At 44.2% G+C, this 20,387-nt stretch overlaps 1 protein-coding gene across 1 annotated transcript in view; it reads right to left on the reverse strand.

Annotated features, from left to right (window-relative positions):
- The window catches only part of LOC120057192 (neurofibromin), an 83,766-nt gene that overhangs the window by 5,676 nt on the left and 57,703 nt on the right, over positions 1 to 20,387 (reverse strand). Inside the window, exons 36-56 of the mRNA XM_039005675.1 lie at positions 18,397 to 18,829; positions 17,775 to 18,115; positions 17,403 to 17,605; positions 17,073 to 17,266; positions 15,545 to 15,685; positions 10,341 to 10,620; positions 9,881 to 10,095; positions 9,639 to 9,700; positions 9,092 to 9,206; positions 8,538 to 8,639; positions 8,016 to 8,156; positions 7,730 to 7,856; positions 7,524 to 7,655; positions 6,760 to 6,895; positions 6,481 to 6,638; positions 6,139 to 6,261; positions 5,911 to 6,032; positions 5,651 to 5,751; positions 3,867 to 4,009; positions 3,710 to 3,756; positions 3,409 to 3,625 (exon numbers count right to left, since the gene is read on the reverse strand). Of these exons, the coding sequence (XP_038861603.1) occupies positions 3,409 to 3,625; positions 3,710 to 3,756; positions 3,867 to 4,009; positions 5,651 to 5,751; positions 5,911 to 6,032; positions 6,139 to 6,261; positions 6,481 to 6,638; positions 6,760 to 6,895; positions 7,524 to 7,655; positions 7,730 to 7,856; positions 8,016 to 8,156; positions 8,538 to 8,639; positions 9,092 to 9,206; positions 9,639 to 9,700; positions 9,881 to 10,095; positions 10,341 to 10,620; positions 15,545 to 15,685; positions 17,073 to 17,266; positions 17,403 to 17,605; positions 17,775 to 18,115; positions 18,397 to 18,829 (3,533 nt within the window). The remainder of the gene's footprint in view (positions 1 to 3,408; positions 3,626 to 3,709; positions 3,757 to 3,866; positions 4,010 to 5,650; positions 5,752 to 5,910; positions 6,033 to 6,138; positions 6,262 to 6,480; positions 6,639 to 6,759; positions 6,896 to 7,523; positions 7,656 to 7,729; positions 7,857 to 8,015; positions 8,157 to 8,537; positions 8,640 to 9,091; positions 9,207 to 9,638; positions 9,701 to 9,880; positions 10,096 to 10,340; positions 10,621 to 15,544; positions 15,686 to 17,072; positions 17,267 to 17,402; positions 17,606 to 17,774; positions 18,116 to 18,396; positions 18,830 to 20,387) is intronic.

Consider the following 20,387-nt stretch of genomic DNA (forward strand, 5'->3'; position numbering starts at 1 on the left):
TGTATGCACCACACAGAACCAGTGGTGTAAAGTACTTAGTAAAAATACTTTAAAGTATTAAAGACATTTAGGGTTCATCTGTACTACACTATTTATATTTTTGACAACTTTTACTTCACTACATTCCTAAAGAAAAGTATGTACATTTTACACCATACATTTTCCCTGACACCCAAAAGTACTCATTACATTTTGATTGCTTAGCAGGAGAGGAAAATAATCAAATTCACACACTTATCAAGAGAAAAACCCTGGTCATTCCTACTGCCTCTGATCTGGCAGACTCACTAAACACAAATGCTTCATTTGTAAATGATGTCTGAGTGTTGGAGTGTGCCTCTAGCTATCTGTAAATAAAATAAATAGAAAATTGTGCCATCTGGTTTGCTTAATATAAGGAATTTGAAATGATTTATACTTTTACTTTTGATACTTAAGTATATTTGATACTTAAGTATATTTTAGCAATTACATGTACTTTTAATAAAGTATATTTAAATCCAAATACTTTGAGACTGACTCAAGTAGTATTTTACTGGGTGACTTTTACTTGAGTCACTTTCTATTAAAGTATCTTTACTTTCACTCAAATGTGACTATTGGGTACTTTTTCCACCACTGCACAGAACGCACTGCAACTGCATCTGCAACGCAATTCTGCAAGGCAGCGTTCCATGGGAAATTAATGTACTTCTGGTGTACCAAAACGCAATAACCTGTAGGTGTGATCGAGGTGTAACACTAGTAACGTTAGCTAGCTTGTGTTGTAGTAGTGTGACAATGTTAGCTAGCTTGTGTTGTAGTAGTGTGACAATGTTAGCTAGCTTGTGTTGTAGTAGTGTGACAATGTTAGCTAGCTTGTGTTGTGGTAGTGTGACAATGTTAGCTAGCTTGTGTTGTGGTAGTGTGACAATGTTAGCTAGCTTGTGTTGTAGTAGTGTGACAATGTTAGCTAGCTTGTGTTGTGGTAGTGTGACAATGTTAGCTAGCTTGTGTTGTGGTAGTGTGACAATGTTAGCTAGCTTGTGTTGTAGTAGTGTGACAATGTTAGCTAGCTTGTGTTGTGGTAGTGTGACAATGTTAGCTAGCTTGTGTTGTGGTAGTGTGACAACGGCGGCTGCAGCAGCTGTTATCAACTTCAAGGTGAATGTTGTTGTTAATTCGTTAATATTCCCCATTTCAAGATGAACTCTCAAACTTCGTTGCAGTGGCACCGTTTTTGGTTGCAGCTCGCTTGCTGTTCGCTATCTATTTGAAAATAATGACTGTAAAACAGTGTTGCATTTAAACTTTAGATCACCGGTTAGTGTGATGAACGTGGAAGTAATAGCTGGTTTGTTAATTACATTTTTTAAATTAAATGGTTGTGCTTTTGTATTGTTCTGATTTCATGGGGCCTACTAGAGTGAATGGGCTGCTTATTCTTTAACATTATTTGATTGTGTGTGTGACTGCAGCCTGTCTATCAGCCGTGTCGGTGTTTCACCAAAACGAGCTCTCCTTCAGCGCCATGGAGTGCACAGGTATGACGGTCGCTGTCCTTTCAGCACCACAAGCCTTTCACCTTTGATGCAACACTGTTGTTGTCGCTATTGGTGATAGTGGTGTTAGGCTACCATAGGTTGTGTAAACAGTGTGTTTTTGGTTTTGCTGGTTACATTATTTTATGCTTTGTGTTATGTTGTGTCCACTGTCCATGCTGGTTCTGTCTCTGTGTGTGCAGGAGCCCAAAGCGCGGCCAGGCCTATTTGATTCATTCATAATATCATCAAAAAGCATTGCTCCTCCTTCACTACAACTAGAACGGTCTGACTACAAAATATATAATGTCGGGCGCATTAAGAGATGCTATGTTTTCTGTTATTTTCTTGATTTTGATACAACGTATTGGAAGATTTTTTGTCCCTCTGAAGGCCTAGGTCCTATAGTCACGGTTCGCCACTGGTTTTGTTCAAACAGGACATACGGTGTATGGGCATTGAAACATGATGTACATCAACTTCCATCACAAATACTCGTAGTGTTGTTGGGCTTTGTGATGGGCCTCTGCTACCCCACACACCTCTGAGAGGCTGTGTCGTGTGCCTGGGAGTGAGGAGCAGCATGGGGACGAGGGGCTGTAATACCTGGCCGGACGTGGTGTGGGGCGAAAACAGCGGACTTAGAGCAAGGCAGAGAAGCTTCACAGACACAGAGTGAGAAAGAAACAGGAGTGAGTGTCCATGGCAACCCAAAAAGAGGAATGACATCAAACAAAGAGCAACACGATTAACAAAAACAACACTTAACCCAACTTAACAAAGGAGTGACAGAAATAAATCATGAGAAAAGTGATATAGAAAAAGGGGGCTCATTCTTTCATCCAAATAGCAGAAATGACAAAAATGTCTTAAATTAAGAAAACAAATAATGAAACATTTCCAAAAGTATAAAATTGAATAAATGGTTAAGACATACAGTATGACATTACAATACATAAATAAGTTGTTACCACTAATGCACATATTATAGGCTGAGACACTATTTGCCATTGCAGCTCTATAGTTTAATTGTATCCATCATTTTGGGGGGCACCACCTTGGGGGACCTCAAACGGGACAAAGTTGGAGATCGTCTATAAACTACACCGCATCCAGCACAACAAATGAGGCGAAAGAAAAGTTAACAAAAACATGAAATGGAATGTCTATGATGAACACTAAATAATAAAATATGACCTAAAAACATAATGCAAGGTTAGAGAGAGAATCAGCCTTACACATGGACCAAGTTGGTGAACCCACTATGTAACGTTACATATAAACTGGGTGGTTCGAGCCCTGAATGCTGATTAGCTGACAGCCGTGGTATATCAGACTGTATACCACGGGTATAACAAAACATTTATTTTTACTGATCTAATTACGTTGGTAACCAGTTTATAATAGCAATAAGGCACCTCAGGGGTTTGTGGTATATGGCCAATATACCACGGCTAAGGGCTGTATCCAGGCACTCCGTGTTGCGTCGTGCGGAAGAACAGCCCTTAGCTGTTGTTTATTGGCCATATACCACACCCCCTCGGGCCTTATTGCTTAAATATAGTGGATGGAACTTTTCAGGTGAGGTTGAATTCAGTGGGAAATGGATGGATACTTTATATCTCTCTTTAATTCTATGTATTCGTTAGTGCATGTTGATTCTCCTGATTGGTCAAATGGAAAGACTAAACAGGCCAGAATATTATTATGATGACGAGAAAACGCAAATAGGTCAAAGGTCTATTTAGTTTGCGATGGAGGCTACTGTAAAGCATCACAGCTAGTTAATTTGAAAGAATAAAAACTGTTAAGAGACAGAAGGGCTAGATTTGGCTAACTCTCCGTGTGTGTGTGTGTGTGTGTGTGTGTACTGTATCTGTGTGCAGACCTGGGGAGTGCTGGGAGGTGGCCAGTGAGGTCATGGAGTTGGAGAGATTGAGGTTGGCTGTGATGCTGAGCTGGCTCTGGCCCGGCGGGGGGTAGGGCGACGTGGGCGTACGCAGACACTCCTCGCTCGTCTCCTCGTCGATCCCCGGCAGATACGTGTCAATCAAAGCATCCAGGAACTTCACTATCAGCTCAGCGTAGTCCGGGATCTGGGTTTGCTGTGTGCACAGCAGAATGGAAAGGAAGTTAAACAGACAATAAACCTTCCATACTCTAAAGAGGCAAACAATTTGTCTGCTCACCTTTGAGAAGGGCCCAGCGAATCTCCATAGACCATTAAACCCAAAGCCTGAGAGAGAAAGTGAAGAAACAACTATTAATAAATCGACATTATCACCACAGAACCCATAGTTCTAACTAATGGTGTGTGGAGAGGGGGAGGAGTGGGTGTACTCTCACTCTGTAGGTAGGAGGGCTGGTACAGGGGTGGTGACTCCTCATGGTAAACCACACTCTGCACGATGCCATGGATGGGGTTTAGGAGGTTAGGGTCCTGGCACAGTGAGAGGAGGGTGTTGATTTTCGAGTCCAGCAGGTTGTGACTGGAAAGAAGACCACAACATGATATGAAGGCTTGTGTACACACTAACAGGAATATACAGTACCAATGAAAAGTTTGGACACACCTACCCATTCAAGGGGTTTTCTTTATTTTTAATATGTTCTACATTGTAGAATAATAGTGAAGACATCACAACTATGAAGTAACACATATGGAATCATGTATTAACCAAAAGTGCTAAACAAATCAAAATATATTTTAGATTCTTCAAAGTAGCCACCATTTGCTACTGACAGCTTTGCACACTCTTGGCATTCTCTCAACCAGCTTCATGAGGTAGTCACCTGGCATGCATTTTCATTAACAGGTGTGCCTTGTTAAACGTTAATTTGTGGAATATATTTCCTTCTTAATGTGTTTGAAACAATCAGTTGTATTGTGACAAGGTAGGGGTGGTGTACAGAAGATAGCCCTATTTGGTAAAAGACCAAGTCCATATTATGTCAAGCACAGCTCAAATAAGCAAAGAGAAACAACAGTCCATCATTACTTTAAGACACATGAAGGTCAGTCAATCTGGAAAATGTCAAGAACTTTGAAAGTTTCTTCAAGTGCAGTCGCAAAAACCATCAAGTGCTATGATGAAACTGGCTCTCATGAGGACTGCCTCAGGAAAGGAAGACCCAGCGTTACCTCTGCTGCAGAGGATATGTTCATTAGAGTTACCAGCCTCAGATTGCAGCCCAAATAAATGCTTCACAGAGTTCAAGTAACAGACATCTCAACATCAATTGTTCAGAGGAGACTGCGTGAAACAGGCCTTCATGGTCAAATTGCTGCAAAGAAACCACTACTGAAGGACACCAATAATAAGAAGAGACTTGCTTGGGTGAAGAAACACGAGCAATGGACATTAGACCGGTGGAAATCTGTCCTTTGGTCTAATGAGTCCAAATTTGAGTTTTTTGGTTCCAACCGCCGTGTCTTTGTGAGACACAGAGTAGGTGAACGGATGATATCCACATGTGTGGTTCCCACCGTGATGTATGGAGATGGTGGTGTGATGGTGCTTTGCTGGTGACACTGTGTGATTTATTTAGAATTCAAGGCACACTTAACCAGCATGGCTACCACAGCATTCTGCAGCGATATGCCATCCCATCTGGTTTGCGTGTGTTGGGACAATGACCCAACACACCTCCAGGCTGTGTAAGCGCTATTTGACCAAGAAAGAGAGTGATGGAGTGCTACATCAGATGACCTGGCCTCCACAATCACCCAACCTCAACCCAATTGAGATGGTTTGGGATGAGTTGGACTGCAGAGTGAAGGAAAAGCAGCCAACAAGAGCTCAGCATATGTGGGAACTCCTTCAAGACTGTTAGAAAAGCATTCCAGGTGAAGCTGGTTGAGAGAATGCCAAGAGTGTGCAAAGCTGTCATCAAGGCAAAGGGTGACTACTTTGAAGAATCTAAAATATATTTTGATTTGTTTAGCACTTTTGGTTAATACATGATTCCATATGTGTTATTTCATAGTTTTGATGTTTTCACTATTATTCTACAATGGAGAACATAGTCAAAAAAAAGAAAAACCCTTCAATGAGTAGGTGTGCCCAAACTTTAGACTGGTACTGTATATATTTGTTCATGGCTTTATTGTGTTGACATGAAATACTTACACAACTGGAAAGACCCTAGGGAAGACAACACTAGCTTCAGCTAAAAACTCGTAGAGGATTCTCTGGTCAAAATCATCTGTTGTATTCTTCACCAACGTAGCCTGTAGCATAGAGGCAAGACAGGAAGGAACAGTGAGATACTTTATACCAGCATGTTAGAAATAGGCACAAACTAATGACGAGGAACTGTGAGAGAGGGAGTTTAAAAGAGAGAGAGACAGAGAAAGACAGAGGTGGTGGAGGAGAGCGAGTGGTCTCACCAGGACCGTGAGCAGCAGAGCCTGGATCTTGGGGTCTGTGAGAACCTCTTCATCCAGCAGCACGTTGGACTCCGACACAGACACCTTCCTCAGGGTGTGGTGGGAGATTCTTTGGGTCGATTCTGTGGGATGGAGAGAGACATGAGTCAGTGTCAAACCTCTAGCATCCCTGCCACAAACATGTAAGTGTCAGGTGAACAGGAGACAGACACTGACCTGGACACTCACCTATTTCATAATCGTTCTCCGCCACCCTCCTCATCTTTGGAGGCGTAGTGATGCCAGACTCCATATCTGGCCTCTTTGGTGCTTTGTTGTCTGATATCAAGTGATCAAAACTCTTCCTAGTGCCTGGTGAGCCAGCATAGAAAAATACATGATGGCCATGTTAAACACACAGGTCAATTCACTTAAACACTAACAATACCTAAATTAGCACAGACCTGGTGGATCCTCTATGGATATCTAGGTCAGCATGTCTATATAGGCTAACTCCCTCTGACCAGTTCTCTCATGTTAAAATGCTTCTGTTGGTCTCTAGCAGTGCAGAATGATTGACAGGTGTCTTACCCAGCAGTTTCTTAGTGTTTGCCTGGGAAGGCTGGCCCATGTCCAGGCTCATGGACTTGCGTGTGCGGGGGCTGATCTGCCCCACCGAGGAGTAGTGAGCCACTAGGTAGCGTTCTGACACCTTGGGGGACGTCCACGGCTGACTCTCCCGAAGAGTCCTGACACAGGAGGGGGAAAAAAAACATTAATGAAAGGTGAACAATTCCTTTTTGACATTGTACAATACAGAGAGCTGAAACTAATCTTCATTCAGCTGCTCTGTCAGCCCTGTAGACTCACCTGCAGCAGGGGTCGCTGTGGTGCACAGAGTACGTGTCCATGGGAACATTCCCCATGGTAACTTCCGAGAGGAGCAGGGACTTCCTGTGCTTGAGGCTACAGCGGCTGCGGACCTCTTCTGAAACAGTGAGGAGAGCTACACACACAGACAGGCGTCATTTCACTACGAGATCAGTTTGTTTTCGACGCAGAAACCATTGGCATGCAAATTAAGAATATCAATGAAAATCTGCGCCACCCGGGAGGCCGGAACGAAAATCACTTTTGTTTAAAGTCAATATGAACATGGGCATCCTGGGTTCGAGCCCAGGCTCTGTCGCAGCCGGCCGCGACCAGGAGGCCCATGGGGCGGCGCACAATTGGCCCAGCGTCGTCCGGGTTAGGGAGGGTTTGGCCGGCAGGGATATCCTTGTCTCATCGCGCACTAGCGACTTCTGTGGCGGGCCGAGCGCAGTGCACGCTGACCAGGTCGCTAGGTGTACAGTGTTTCCTCCGACACATTGGTGCGGCTGGCTTCCGGGTTGGATGCGCGCTGTGTCAAGAAGCAGTGCGGCTTGGTTGGGTTGTGTTTCGGAGGACGCATGGCTCTCAACCTCTTCGCCTCTCCTGAGTCCTTACGGGAGTTGCAGCGATGAGACAAGACAGTAACTACTAACAATTGGATACCACGAAATTGGGGAGGAAAAGGGGGTTAAAAATAAATAAAAATCAACAATCATGAATATTCCTAGTATGGCTTCATTGAGGATCCCTCCTGAACTCACCTGCCAGGTAGGCCACACTCTGGGTGTTCACCTCAAACTTGTCACAGTTGAGGTGTTTTCCCACCAGGGCTAGCAGTGTGTGGAGAATCCGGATGGTCCGCGCCACTGTGTTGGGGGAGGGGTGTCTGTACCCTGAACAGAGACGTGGTTGGTTAGAGAGAGCTCAACCATGCCGACCCAATGCTTAGACACCCCCGCCCACTTACCTTTCAACAGGTGACCCACTAGTGCAAAGTTGAAGTTGGAATTGAAGTTGAGGCCCACAAAGTGGTCCATCTGTTTACAGTGCCACTCCAGAGGCTTCCTGATCTCCATAAACACCTCCTCTGGACTCTACAGGGGAAAAGAGGCGCAGATAGGGTTTACATTTTTTGGAAATAATTAAATCAAAGTGAAACTGTGAGAAGACCTGGCCAAAAAAAAAGTATGAATGTTTGAGCTGAAGATTTGTAGAAGACCATCCTTTTGAAAAGTTGTCTGTGTGTTTAGTACCTTGTCGTTGAAGACCCTGAGGCTGTCCAGTGTGTGGAGGTTCTGCTCCAGCAGGGCGGTGCCGGCAGAGTAGAGATTGACCTCGTCCAGCTGGAGCACAGCCACGGCCACCCAGAACAGAGCCTTGTGCATGGGGGAGTCCTGGAGGAAACAGAGGCTGTTATTTAGCCTCACCACTATTACCATCCAACACACACAGACACACAATCCAACACACACACACACACACACAGGCCCCTGTGCGTAGGCGAGCCGCCAACAAACACACTTGCAGTCAGAGCGAGTCTCACACGACCATTTACTGCCACCATCTACCATCTATCAGCAGCCTATTTACCACATACAGGCAGGCCCAAAATAACTTCCCTCCTCTCTGCGTGTCAGAAGGAGCTTTGGGTTCTACTTTTTAGAATGCGGTTCATATGCACGCACACACAAATAAGTTAGCTCACCAGAACATTTAACACATCCATCTCTTAAATTATCCTTTGAGATCGGCCATCTGTGTCTTCGTGTGTGTACCTTGTTGAGGAGAGGCTGTAGCTTGGTGAGAGCGATTACTGTGGCTTCTATCAACACCTGGCTGTTGTAGTTATCAGGTCCCTTTAGACAGCTCTCCAGACCCTATTGACAGACAAGACAACAGGTCAATTCAGTCTGCGCAGCACAGGTTATGCTACACACAGCATCTTTCAACAGACAGACCCTAATGAGACAGGATCAGACACTGCTCCAGCATTCACAACTACTTCCAAAACTTGTAGCAGAATCTATTCAAAGACTTGCAACGTTCCCGCGAGAGTAGCGGTCATGTCTGTAGATTTAGAACGCCAATTGGCAGATAAAAAGTGCACGAGATGGAAGCACAGTTACTTGAAGTGATAGATTCTATTTTGACAATAGCGATGCTTTAAAAAAAAAATTTGCACTGACCATTGTCTTTTACAAGATACAGTACAGTCATTCAAGTGGTTTCAATGAGATGCATGTCCTGATTCTATGTATGACAGAATGTAGCGAGGAACAGGGCAGAGTGATGGGACACAGACCCGGTCTATGCTGAGCAGGGGGCTGGCCTTGCTGAGGATCCTGATGATCTGTTTGATCTGGCCGTGGGTCACCCTCTTACTGATGCAGCCAAACACCACCAGGGCTCTGGGCTGCAGGGACGGGTTGTACTGGAACGCAAACCTGACAGAGGGAGAGAAAAAGAGAGAGCACGGATGAATACACAGACTCCATTCACACGCATGCCTTATAAAAGTCAGTCAAGTTGACGGCGGAAGGTAGCCTAGCGGTTAAGAGAGTTGGGCCAGTAACTGAAAGGTCGCTGGTTCGAAACCTAGAGCCGACTAGGTGAAAAATCTTTCTATGTGCAATTGAGCAAGGCACTTAACCCTAATTGGCACTTAACCCTAATTGCTCCTGTAAGTCGCTCTGGATAAGCGCGTATGCTAAATAACAAAAAATATATATATATTTTTTTAAATGTAAATGATCTGAAGCCTCTCTACATTGCTCTGACATTAGCACCAATAGTAATATAAGCATCAGATAATTGATTTAGAGCAAACAGTGTGGTTGGTTCCGTTCATTAGAAAAGTGTAAATGTTGTTACCATACCTCTGAGCCAGCTCTGTCCACTGGTCCAGCCACTTACAGCCAGGGATATCCCTCATACAGGCCTTGTGGAAAAGAGGAAACAGTTTGAGCAAATTCAAAAAAATATATATATATATTTTGTTTGCTAGACTGGGCAAGTAGAATATTACATTTGGTTGGTGTTCACCCAGCATCTAAACCGGTACAGTTTCATAGAGACGATGGAATAATGAGTGACGATGTCAGTGTGGTTATCTCCTGACCTCCATGATCTCCAGCAGGGCCTCAGAGACTGTCTCCAGGGAGGACAGGGCGAAGGTCTCCCTGTCGTAGGACCCGGGGGAGAAGGAGCGGTCGCGGTAGCTGGAGCGGAAGGCGATGACCGCAGCAGACTTGACCTTACTGATACCGAACAGCAGGTAGAACTTAGGCAGGGAGAACTCTGTCAGGCTCAGCCTCAGGACCTGCTTGGTCTCCTCTGGAAGAGAGCAGCACACAGGGGAATAGTTATCAGTTAGTTTCAGCAAGGCTATACAGTACATCAATGAAAACTCTCCCAAAAGTGTACATCTCTAGCTATCCATCTACTTTCAAAACACTGAATCAAGACATGACACTCATCAACCCTCTGCCTTTTAAATTGTTTCACTTCTCTCTCTGTCTCTCTGTCTGTCCTCTCTCTCTACAGCCAGGGCCAGGATGTTTTGTGTGTGGCCTCCTCACCACTGAAGTTGAGCTGGGAGCAGGTACAGAGGGAGTGGATTATGTTGATGACCAGGCCGTGTGTGGAGGCGCGGAGGGACAGGGGGCCGGTGGCCACCAGCAGAGTGACCACGTGGAACAGGTAGGGCAGGTGAGTGGCCACGTCCAGAGAGTTGTTGAAGGACAGCATGAGCATGTAACGGGCCAGGATGGCGATGTCATCCCACATCAGATGTTGCTCCAGGGTGGGCGTGGGAGACAGACACGTCTTATCGATGATCTTACACATGCGGATGATCACCTGCAGACCAGACAAGGGATAGAGTTAAGGTTACATCAAAGGTCTGGTACGTAGCACATCACATTACCACATTTGACATCCCCATCTTCTATTATCTCTCCCATCCACCGATGATAAAGAGCAGGATGATTCAGGACTCTTTCATGTCATTTAGCTAGCATCACTGTCCTGTAGTTAAAGGTTACAGGCAGAATTGGTTATGCAGCAAGTAATGTTTTATATCCCAGTCTGGTGTTAATCAATTGTGCAATAACAATTTAAACCTGTGTTCAGTGTTTTGCCTTGACATACAAGTACAGATAGAAGAGAAAAGAGACGTCACCCCACACAGACTGGCCTTTGTATTCAGTGGCCATACTGTTCCTGGTACTAGATCACATGATCAGCATTTTGTGAGGTAAGTTATGGATACTTCATTGGGCAATACACTCAATGCTCTCTTTAGGAGAAAAGTAGCTCAACAGTCAAAAGGAAAAGACAAGTAAAGGAAGGACACCACATGTGACATAAATAGGGTAGGCACTTTTAAAATGTGTCTGCTTGTATGTTCGGTTTGTGAGATGTTTAAAACAGGCTTTCATACATACTGTAGTGGTATGGTTCAACATCTAACTGTAATCAGGGTATCTGCAGGTTATTAAGTTTAATTTAACTCTTTTTTAATACCACTTGAAATGCAATTTAATACCAATTTTGAAGTATGCATGCAGCACACATCTGCTAATATTCTCCTCCAGAAATGAGCCAAAATGAGCAAAAAGTAGTATTTTTAGGGCTGGCTCTTTCCCCAAAGACTATAGCCTACATGGAGCATATTAAATCAGGCAGATGTGCTATTTTAACCATAAGCATTCACCTGTAGACTAACGGAGTAGTAGCATAGTGGCTAGGTTATAGATGGCTGAAGCATGGGGTTGCCCATCTGCATTTGTTAAGGCTACCTCAATGGGCTAATCAATAGCTGGATCACAAACTCTTAAGTATTCAGAAAATTATACTCAATACCAAAACAATACCAATGTGAAAAAATGCCTTAAAGTCAAATTTACATCACTGTTACTGTATAAAATAGTGGTCAACTCTGGGTGTGCAGGCTTTTGATCCAGCACTGCTCAAACACACAAGGTCCTTCCCTCATTCAGTGAATCAGGTATCAAACGGATGTACTTCGAAAGCAGGGTAGCTAAGCGGGAGGGCTCTTGACTGACTTTTTCCAGTGCCAAGTAAGACATGAACAGACATTTAATCTAACAAGTTCAGGGAATGCATGATGGATATTTTTATGTGCAACATGTCAAAATAGGATCCAGAGTAATCCAATATCTTTAGAAATTAATTTGCCTGAATGTTTTTTGTGCATATTGGCCTAGGGGCTATAACGCTACATAATTTACAAATTGAGGAAGTGGGAATTTAAAACCCATTAGCTAGATTGCTAACTCTAAATATGCTATTATTGCTAGATAGCCACGCAAAAACGTTCCATTGGTAGGCCTATATAGGCCTCCTGATATATTCACCGTAAATGGCACGCTCATCTCCGTTCCGCTGGCACATCATCTCAATGACATACTCTGTAAAGTGGTGTTATTTCCTCTATATTGACAGTTGATAAATCATTCATACTCACATGAAGCTCTCCTCTATTTTAACAATGGTCTTTCCTACAATTACAGTGCCTTCAGAAAGTATTCACACCCCAGGACGTCTTCCACATTATGTTACGTTACAAAGTGGGATAAAAATATATGTCATTTTTTGTAAATGATCAACACAAAATATTCTGTCAAAGTAGAAGATAAATTTGAAAATTAGTAAAAAAATATATATAAAAAAACATTAATATCTTGATTACAGAAGTATTCAACCCCTCGAGTCAATACATGTTAGAATAATGTTTGGCAGTGATTACAGCTACGAGTCTTTCTGGGTACGTCTCTAAGAACATTGCACACCTGGATGATATAATATTTTGCACATTATTCTTAAAATCCTTCAATCTCTGTCCAGTTGGTTGTTGATCATTGCTGGACAGCCATTTAAGTCTTGCCATAGATTTAAGCCGATTTAAGTCAAAACTAACTAGGGCACTCAGGAATATTCAAAGTCGTCTTGGTAAGCAACTCCAGTGTAAATTTGGCCTTGTGTTTTAGGTTATTGTCCTGCTGAAAGGTAAATTTGTCTCCCAGTGTCTGTTGGAAAGCAGACAACCAGGTTAGTTTTACACACCCATAACATAATGCAGCCACCACAATGCTTGAAAATATGAAGAGTGGTACTCAGTAATGTGTTGTGTTGGATTTCCCCAAAAATAACACTTTGTATTCAGGACATATGAGTTAATTGCACATGTTTTGGAATAAAAACTATTCTGTACAGGCTTCATTCTTTTCACTGTAATTTAGGTTAGTATTGTGAAATAACTACTATGTTGTGGATCCATCTTCAGTTGTCTCCCATCACAGCCATTAAACTCTGTAACTGTTTTAAAGTCACCATTGGCCTCATGGTGAAATCCCTGAGCGGTTTCCTTCCTCTCCGGGAACGCCTATATCTTTGTAGTGACTGGGTGTATCGATACACCATCCAAAGTGTAATTAATAACTTCACCATGCTCAAAGAGATATTCAATGTCTGCTTTTTTCTTTACCCATCTACCAAAAGGTGCCCTTTTTGCGAGGCAAACTCCCTCGTCTTTGTGGTTGAATCGGTGTTTGAAATTCACTACTCGACTGAGGGACCTTACAGAGAATTGTATGTGTGGGGTACAGAGATGAGGTAGTCATTCAAAAATTTAAACACCATTATTGTACACAGAGAGAGTCAAAGGGGTTGAATACTTGACTCAAGACATTTCAGCTTTTTATTTTTAATTAATTTGTAAAAGATGCAATAAAACAATTAATTGCACTTTGACATTATGGTGTATTGTGAGCAGGCCAGTGACACAATCTAAATGTAATGCATTTTAAAGTCAGGCTCTAACACAGCAAAATGTGGAAAAAGGGGTGTGAATACTTTCTGAAGGCACTGTACATTTTGAAATGTTGCTCAGCTGTCAGAATGCATCTCTATTTGTTCATTTGTTTTGCCACGGTGGTATTAAGCAGCGGCACAATATAATGGAAACACTGTAGTTACTCCGTCAAGACCTTTGAAAACTGAATTTAAGACATGAAGACTTAAGGCCTTTAAATCAGATAAATTAATTTCAGACTTTTTAAGGACCCGCAGACCTGTGTAATGTAATCTGTAACATTGGCTAATATGTTAGCTACTCCAATTAATTCAGTGACATTACACAATCACATCTTGCCATAAAGCAGTACAATAAATGTACAGAACGGATCTTTCATGGCATTTGATAGAACAAGGGACATCTGGAAAGAATGTATACATGTGTGGAGCATCTGTATTGATGTTTTTTAGCATATTTTCTTGTCTAGACTCAAGTCACAGAATCGATCTTAAGAGTGTGAAAAATATACACAAGTATGTGGAAATCCCTTAATTTCCCGCTCAGCCCAGTCAAAACTGTTCGCTGCTCTGGCACCCCAATGGTGGAACAAACTCCCTCACGACGCCAGGTCAGCGGAGTCAATCACCACCTTACAGAGACACCTGAAACCCCACCTCTTTAAGGAATACCTAGGATAGGACAAAGTAATCCTTCTAACCCCCCCCCCCCCCCTTAAAAGATTTAGATGCACTATTGTAAAGTGGTTGTTCCACTGGATATCATAAGGTGAATGCACCAATTTGTAAGTCGCTCTGGATAAGAGCGTCTGCTAAATGACTTAAATGTAATGTAAATGTAAATTTATGGATTCGGCTATTTCAGCCACACCCGTTGCTGATGTTCATAAAATCGAGCGCATAGCCATGCAATCTCCATAGACAAACATTGGCAGTAGAATGGCCTTACTGAAGAGCTCAGTGGCTTTCAACGTGCCACCGTCATAGTCAATTCATCAAATGTCTGCCCTGCTAGAGCCGCCCCGGTCAACTGTAAGTGCTGTTATTGTGAAGTGGAAACGTCTTAGAGCAACAACGGCTCAGCCGCGAAGTGGTAGGCCACACAAGCTCACAGAACAGGACCGCGAAGTGCTGAAGTACGTTGCGCGTAAAAATCGTCTATCCTCGGATGTAACACTCACTACCGAGATCCATACTTCCCCTGGAAGCAACGTCAGCACAATAACTGCTCGTCGGGAGCTTCATGAAATGGGTTTCCATGGCCAAGCAGCCGCACACAAGCCTAAGATCACCAGGTGCAATGCCAAGCTTCGGCTGGAGTGGTATAAAGCTCGCCGCCATTGGACTCTGGAGTGATGAATCACGCTTCACCATCTGGCAGTTCGATGGACGAATCTGGGTTTGGCGGATGCCAGGAAAAGGCTACCTGCCCAATTGTAGTGCCAGCTGTAATGTTCGTTGGACTAGGAACAATGGTCTGGGGCTATTTTTCATGGTTCGGGCTAGGCCCCTTATTTCCAGTGCTTCCAACTTTGGGGAAGACCCTTTCCTGTTTCAGTATGACAATGCCCCCATGCACAAAGCAAGGTCCATGCAGAAATGTGTGTGTTGAGATCGGTGTGAAGAACTTGACTGGCCTGCATAGAGCCCTGACCTCAACACCTTTGGGATGAATTGGAACGCCGACTGCCAGCCAGGCCTAATCGTCCAACATCAGTGCCCGATCTCACTAATGCTTGTGGATGAATGGAAGCAAATCCCCGCAGCAATGTTCCAACATTTAGTTGAAAGCATACCCAGAAGAGTGGAGGCTGTGATAGCAGCAATGGGGGACCAATATTAATGCCCATGATTTTGGAACGAGTTGTTCAACAAGGTGTCCACATACTTTTGGTAATGTATTGTATGTCGCACTGGTAATTATTGTGTTTGTGTGCGCGTTTCTCACCTTGCTGGACACCAGCTTGACATTCCCGGAGGCCAGCGCCACAGCTGTGTCGGCCATGACCTCAGCCTTGATGGAACCCAGGCCTCCTGTAGCGCTGGTCTTGATGAAGCTGTCCAGCACCACGTCCAGCAGGTCCGTTATCTACAGAACAGGGACAACAGGACAAACCATAAACTCATCTCCATTAATAGCCCACAGAGGTGTGATGCAACCCAGAACCTTCACCGAAGTTCCCACAGTAGACCTATAGATACTGGGACTTGCACAACGGCCTCAGCGTATGCTTTTCTTTCTGTCTCAAGTAATTTCTCTTTCAGAATGACTTCTCAATACACAAAGCTTTCAGTGGCAAGCATGATAACTGGTGAGAGCTGAAAAGTACAGAGACGCGGACACAGAAGACAGAATCATTTGTAATGACTACATACATTACCTTCAGAAAGTATTCAGACCCCTTGACTTTTTCCACAATTTGCTGTGTTACAGCCTGAATTTAAAATAGATTAAATTTAGATTTTGGGTCACTGGCCTATATACAATACCCCATAATGTCAAAGTGGAATTGTGTTTTTCAAAATGTTGACAAATTATTTAAAAATGAACAGCTGAAATATATTTAGTTAATAAGTATACAACCCCCCTAAATAAGTTAAGCAGTAAAAATGTGCTTAAAGTCCCAAAATAAGTTGCATGGACTCACTGTGTGCAAAAGTGTGTTCAACAAAATAATACTTTTTTTGTTGGACATAAGACTGTAAAAACACCTAGAAATAAGCGCCAAGTGATTTTAATTTAAGAAATCTGTTCCCAAGTATTCCCACGCATAATAGAGAGACATGTGATTATATACAAATGTAAGCAAGGTTTTAAATTATTATGTTTTAGTCAAACATTATATCTGTTTGGGCTTCTTGCAGTCAATTTACAGTCGATAAATTATGTTCCGGGCCCCTGACCATCCGCTCAAGAAGAAAAACAGGCCATGGCTGAATCTAGTTGATGATCCCTGGCATAGGGTGTCCCTGTCCAGTGTCTATAACATCCTGAACAGTGGGTCCACTGAATCCTTCAGCCATTTCCCAGTGCATGAATCAGCAGTAGCATTAAGGCAATAACAGACACTGCACAGGCTCAGTAATATTCAATATACCACCCGGTACTCTACCCTGCACCTAAGAGACTGCTGTCCTGTGTACATAGTCAATGAACAATGGTCACTTTAATAATGTGTACATACTGGTTTTACCCACTTCATGTGTACTGTATTCTAGTCATGGCTCATCACTACTGCTGTACACACCTTTTCTATTCATATACTGTCCATACACACTATTTTTATTGATATTTCTTAATTTCTTATTTTTAAGATTTGTGTGCATGGTTTTGCTAGGTATTACTGCACTGTTGGAGCTAGAAACAAAAGCATTTCGCTGTACCTGCGATTACATCTGAAAATATGTGATTTGATTTGAAATACTGGTTGATACATGGGCTAAAACGCATACAAAGAGGAGAGAGAGACCCCCACCTGTCCTAGACTACCCCAGATCTTAGCCTGGATAGAAGGGTACATCTGCTTCTCGTTGATGGTCATGGTGATGAGCTTGTCCAGGATGGCGGTGACACGTTGGCGCTTGGCGTCGTCATTGTGCTTACAGAACCTCACCAGGTTGAGCAGCCAGGGGGTCATGTACTCCAGACACAGGTGTTTCAACTCAATACCTAAAACACACATCAGAGAGGATGTTAGTGTGTGTGTGTGTGTGTGTGTGTGTGTGTGTGTGCGCATGTCAGCGCATATGTGCGTGTGAGTGAACGTTTGCGTATGTGTGTGGAGGGCAGGAACAAGGATACTGACTAGATTTGCTGAAGCCAGAGATACACTCTTCCAGGAACTCCAGGGTGAGGTGTGGTTCGTTGGCGGCCAGTGTCTTGCTGATGGACACTATGAAGAGGGTGTTGTTTGCAGGGATACACAGGCCCGACGTCTCCAGCAGCTGGCCTTCTATCTTCAGGTTGAAGGTGCAGGTCAAGGCACAGAGCAGGTTGTAGGCCGCCGATCTGAAACCAGCACAGACAGAGAGGGAAGGAGATAATAAAAAAATAGTACGTAAGTAAGCATCATAGATGTATAATTCAATCATCCCTAAGAAGCCTAATGGTCTGCTCTCATAGTCCCATCAAAATCTATACTAATCACATGACTATTTTCCACAGCTGTGTTTCTGACCTGAGGCTGGGGTCAGAGCTGCCCAGGTTGAGGAGGGCAATGTTGAGCAGGGTCCCCGGCACGTCTTTGGGCCTGATCTTGGTGTGCTGGGGGATGGAGTCCGGCTGGGACAGCTCCCAACGCGTCCTGATGTGGATGATGGACTGGACGATGGCCTCACACTCCTGGTGCATGAAGGTGAGCGGCGTGCCCTGGTTGGCGATGGTAAGCGTGAACTGGTTCTCATCCACCAGGCAGATCTCCTCTATCTCTGAGGCGTAGTAGATGTCGTTGAGGAAGACCGACTGACCCAGGACCCGGGTACGCTCTGCTGACGTCACCTGGACTGCTGTGGAGCCCACCTGGGGACAACAGAGACAGCTCATTGAGACTGAGTCACTATGCTATACGGCCCACAAAAGAGTAACATGGTAAAAAAAAACATCCATTATCAGCCGGAGTCTGGTTTAGCGGTTGACCCTTCAGACCACATCTACTTCCGGGGGACAAGCATTCAATCCGTCTCAGACATTCCTGTCATTCCTGTCTGTGCCCCTAATTACTTTCAATTACATCCCACAGCCCAAAAAGTATGTAGGAATCATATAACATTATAAATCTACTGACTCCCTCATGTCCTGACCTTGATGGAGACCTTGGTGTCCTTGTGGGCCAGTTTGAGGGCGTTGTGGAACACCTTGAGGTCCTCCTCAAGGGCTAGCGTGGCCGCAGGCAGCTTCTGCTGGTCAGGCTCAACGTGCTCAGCAAGCCGCGCTGGTGAATCAATGAACAACAGCTTCTTGCTCCCCTTCAGGCCTGTCAGCAGTCTCTCGTGGTACTTGGTGTACTCCCTCACCCACGTGTTGCAGTTGTAGATGTAGATGGCAGCCACGTTCTCGTAGGCGAAGCCCGGGAACACCACAAACCACTTGGACAGGAAGTCGGTCTTGAAGCGGTTGCTGGGTCCGGCGTGGGTCAGGTCCACAACGATCTCATAGGGCTTGGCGTAGTAGGGCTTCAAGGTCAGCAGCACGTGGTAGATGAGAAGGTCACCGTTGATCTGGCCCGTCTTGAATCTGGGAGGGTAAAGAGGGAGAGGGGGACGTCACAGAAGCATTGGTGGTTTTCATTGTAATTTAAATAAGGTGCACGAGACAGGAAGTGTATGTCATGCCAACTGATTGCGTCACAGTTCAACACTTAACTCGGTTGGAAAATGACAGTGTGAACTGGATTAACAGCAGACATGGGCTCTCAAATCCTCAAAATGTTCTACAGCTGCACCATTCAGCGCATCTTGACTGGCTGCAACACTGCTTGGTATGACGATCGCATGGCGATACAGAGGGTGGTGCGGACAGCCAAGTACAGTCGTGGCCAAAAGTTTTGAGAATGACACAAATATTAATTTCCACAAAGTTTGCTGCTTCAGTGTCTAGATATTTTTGTCATATGTTACTATGGAATACTGAAGTATAATTACAAGCATTTCATAAGTGTCAAAGGCTTTTATTGACAATTACATGAAGTTGATGCAAAGAGTCAATATTTGCAGTGTTGACCCTTCTTTTTCAAGACCTTTGCAATCCACCCTGGCCTGCTGTCAATTAACTTCTGGGTCACATCCTGACTGATGGCAGCCCATTCTTGCATAATCAATGCTTGGAGTTTGTCAGAATTTGTGGGTTTGTGTTTGTCCACCCCCCTCTTGAGGATTGACCAAAAGTTCTCAATGGGATTAAGGTTTGGGGAGTTTCCTGGCCATGGACCCAAATTATCGATGTTTTGTTCCCCGAGCCACTTAGTTATCACTTTTGCCTTATGGCAAGGTGCTCCATCATGCTGGAAAAGGCATTGTTCATCACCAAACTGTTCCTGGATGGTTGGGAGAAGTGACACAGGACTGATGGTAGTGCTCACCTTGTCTTCTCCGGACAAGCTTTTTTCCAGATGCCCCAAACAACTGGAAAGGGGATTCATCAGAGAAAATGACTTTACCCCAGTCCTCAGCAGTCCAATCCCTGTACCTTTTGCAGAATATCAGTCTGTCCCTGATGTTTTCCCTGGAGAGAAGTGGCTTCTTTGCTGCCCTTCTTGACACCAGGCCATCCTCCAAAAGTCTTCGCCTCACTGTGCGTGCAGATGCACTCACACCTGCCTGCTGCCATTCCTGAGCAAGCTCCTTACTGGTGGTGCCCCGATCCCGCAGCTGAATCAACTTTAGGAGATGGTTCTGGCGCTTGCTGGAGTTTCTTGGGCGCCCTGAAGCCTTCTTCACAACAATTGAACCGCTCTCCTTGAAGTTCTTGATGATCCGATAAATGGTTGATTTAGGTGCAATCTTACTGGCAGCAATATTCTTGCCTGTGAAGCCCTTTTTGTGCAAATTAATGATGACGGCACGTGTTTCATTGCAGGTAACCATGTTTGACAGAGGAAGAACAATGATTCCATGCACCACCCTCCTTTTGAAGTGTCCAGTGTTATTCGAACTCAATCAGCATGACAGAGTGATCGCCAGCCTTGTCCTCATCAACACTCACACCCGTGTTAACTTCTTATGGCTGGGTATTGAGTAGCTTGGTTGAATAAGGTGCCCAGAGTAGAGTAAACTGCCTGCTCCTCAGTCCCAGT

Source organism: Salvelinus namaycush, chromosome 12 (genome assembly GCF_016432855.1).
Source record: "Salvelinus namaycush isolate Seneca chromosome 12, SaNama_1.0, whole genome shotgun sequence".
In the NCBI taxonomy this organism is placed as follows: Eukaryota; Metazoa; Chordata; class Actinopteri; order Salmoniformes; family Salmonidae; genus Salvelinus; species Salvelinus namaycush.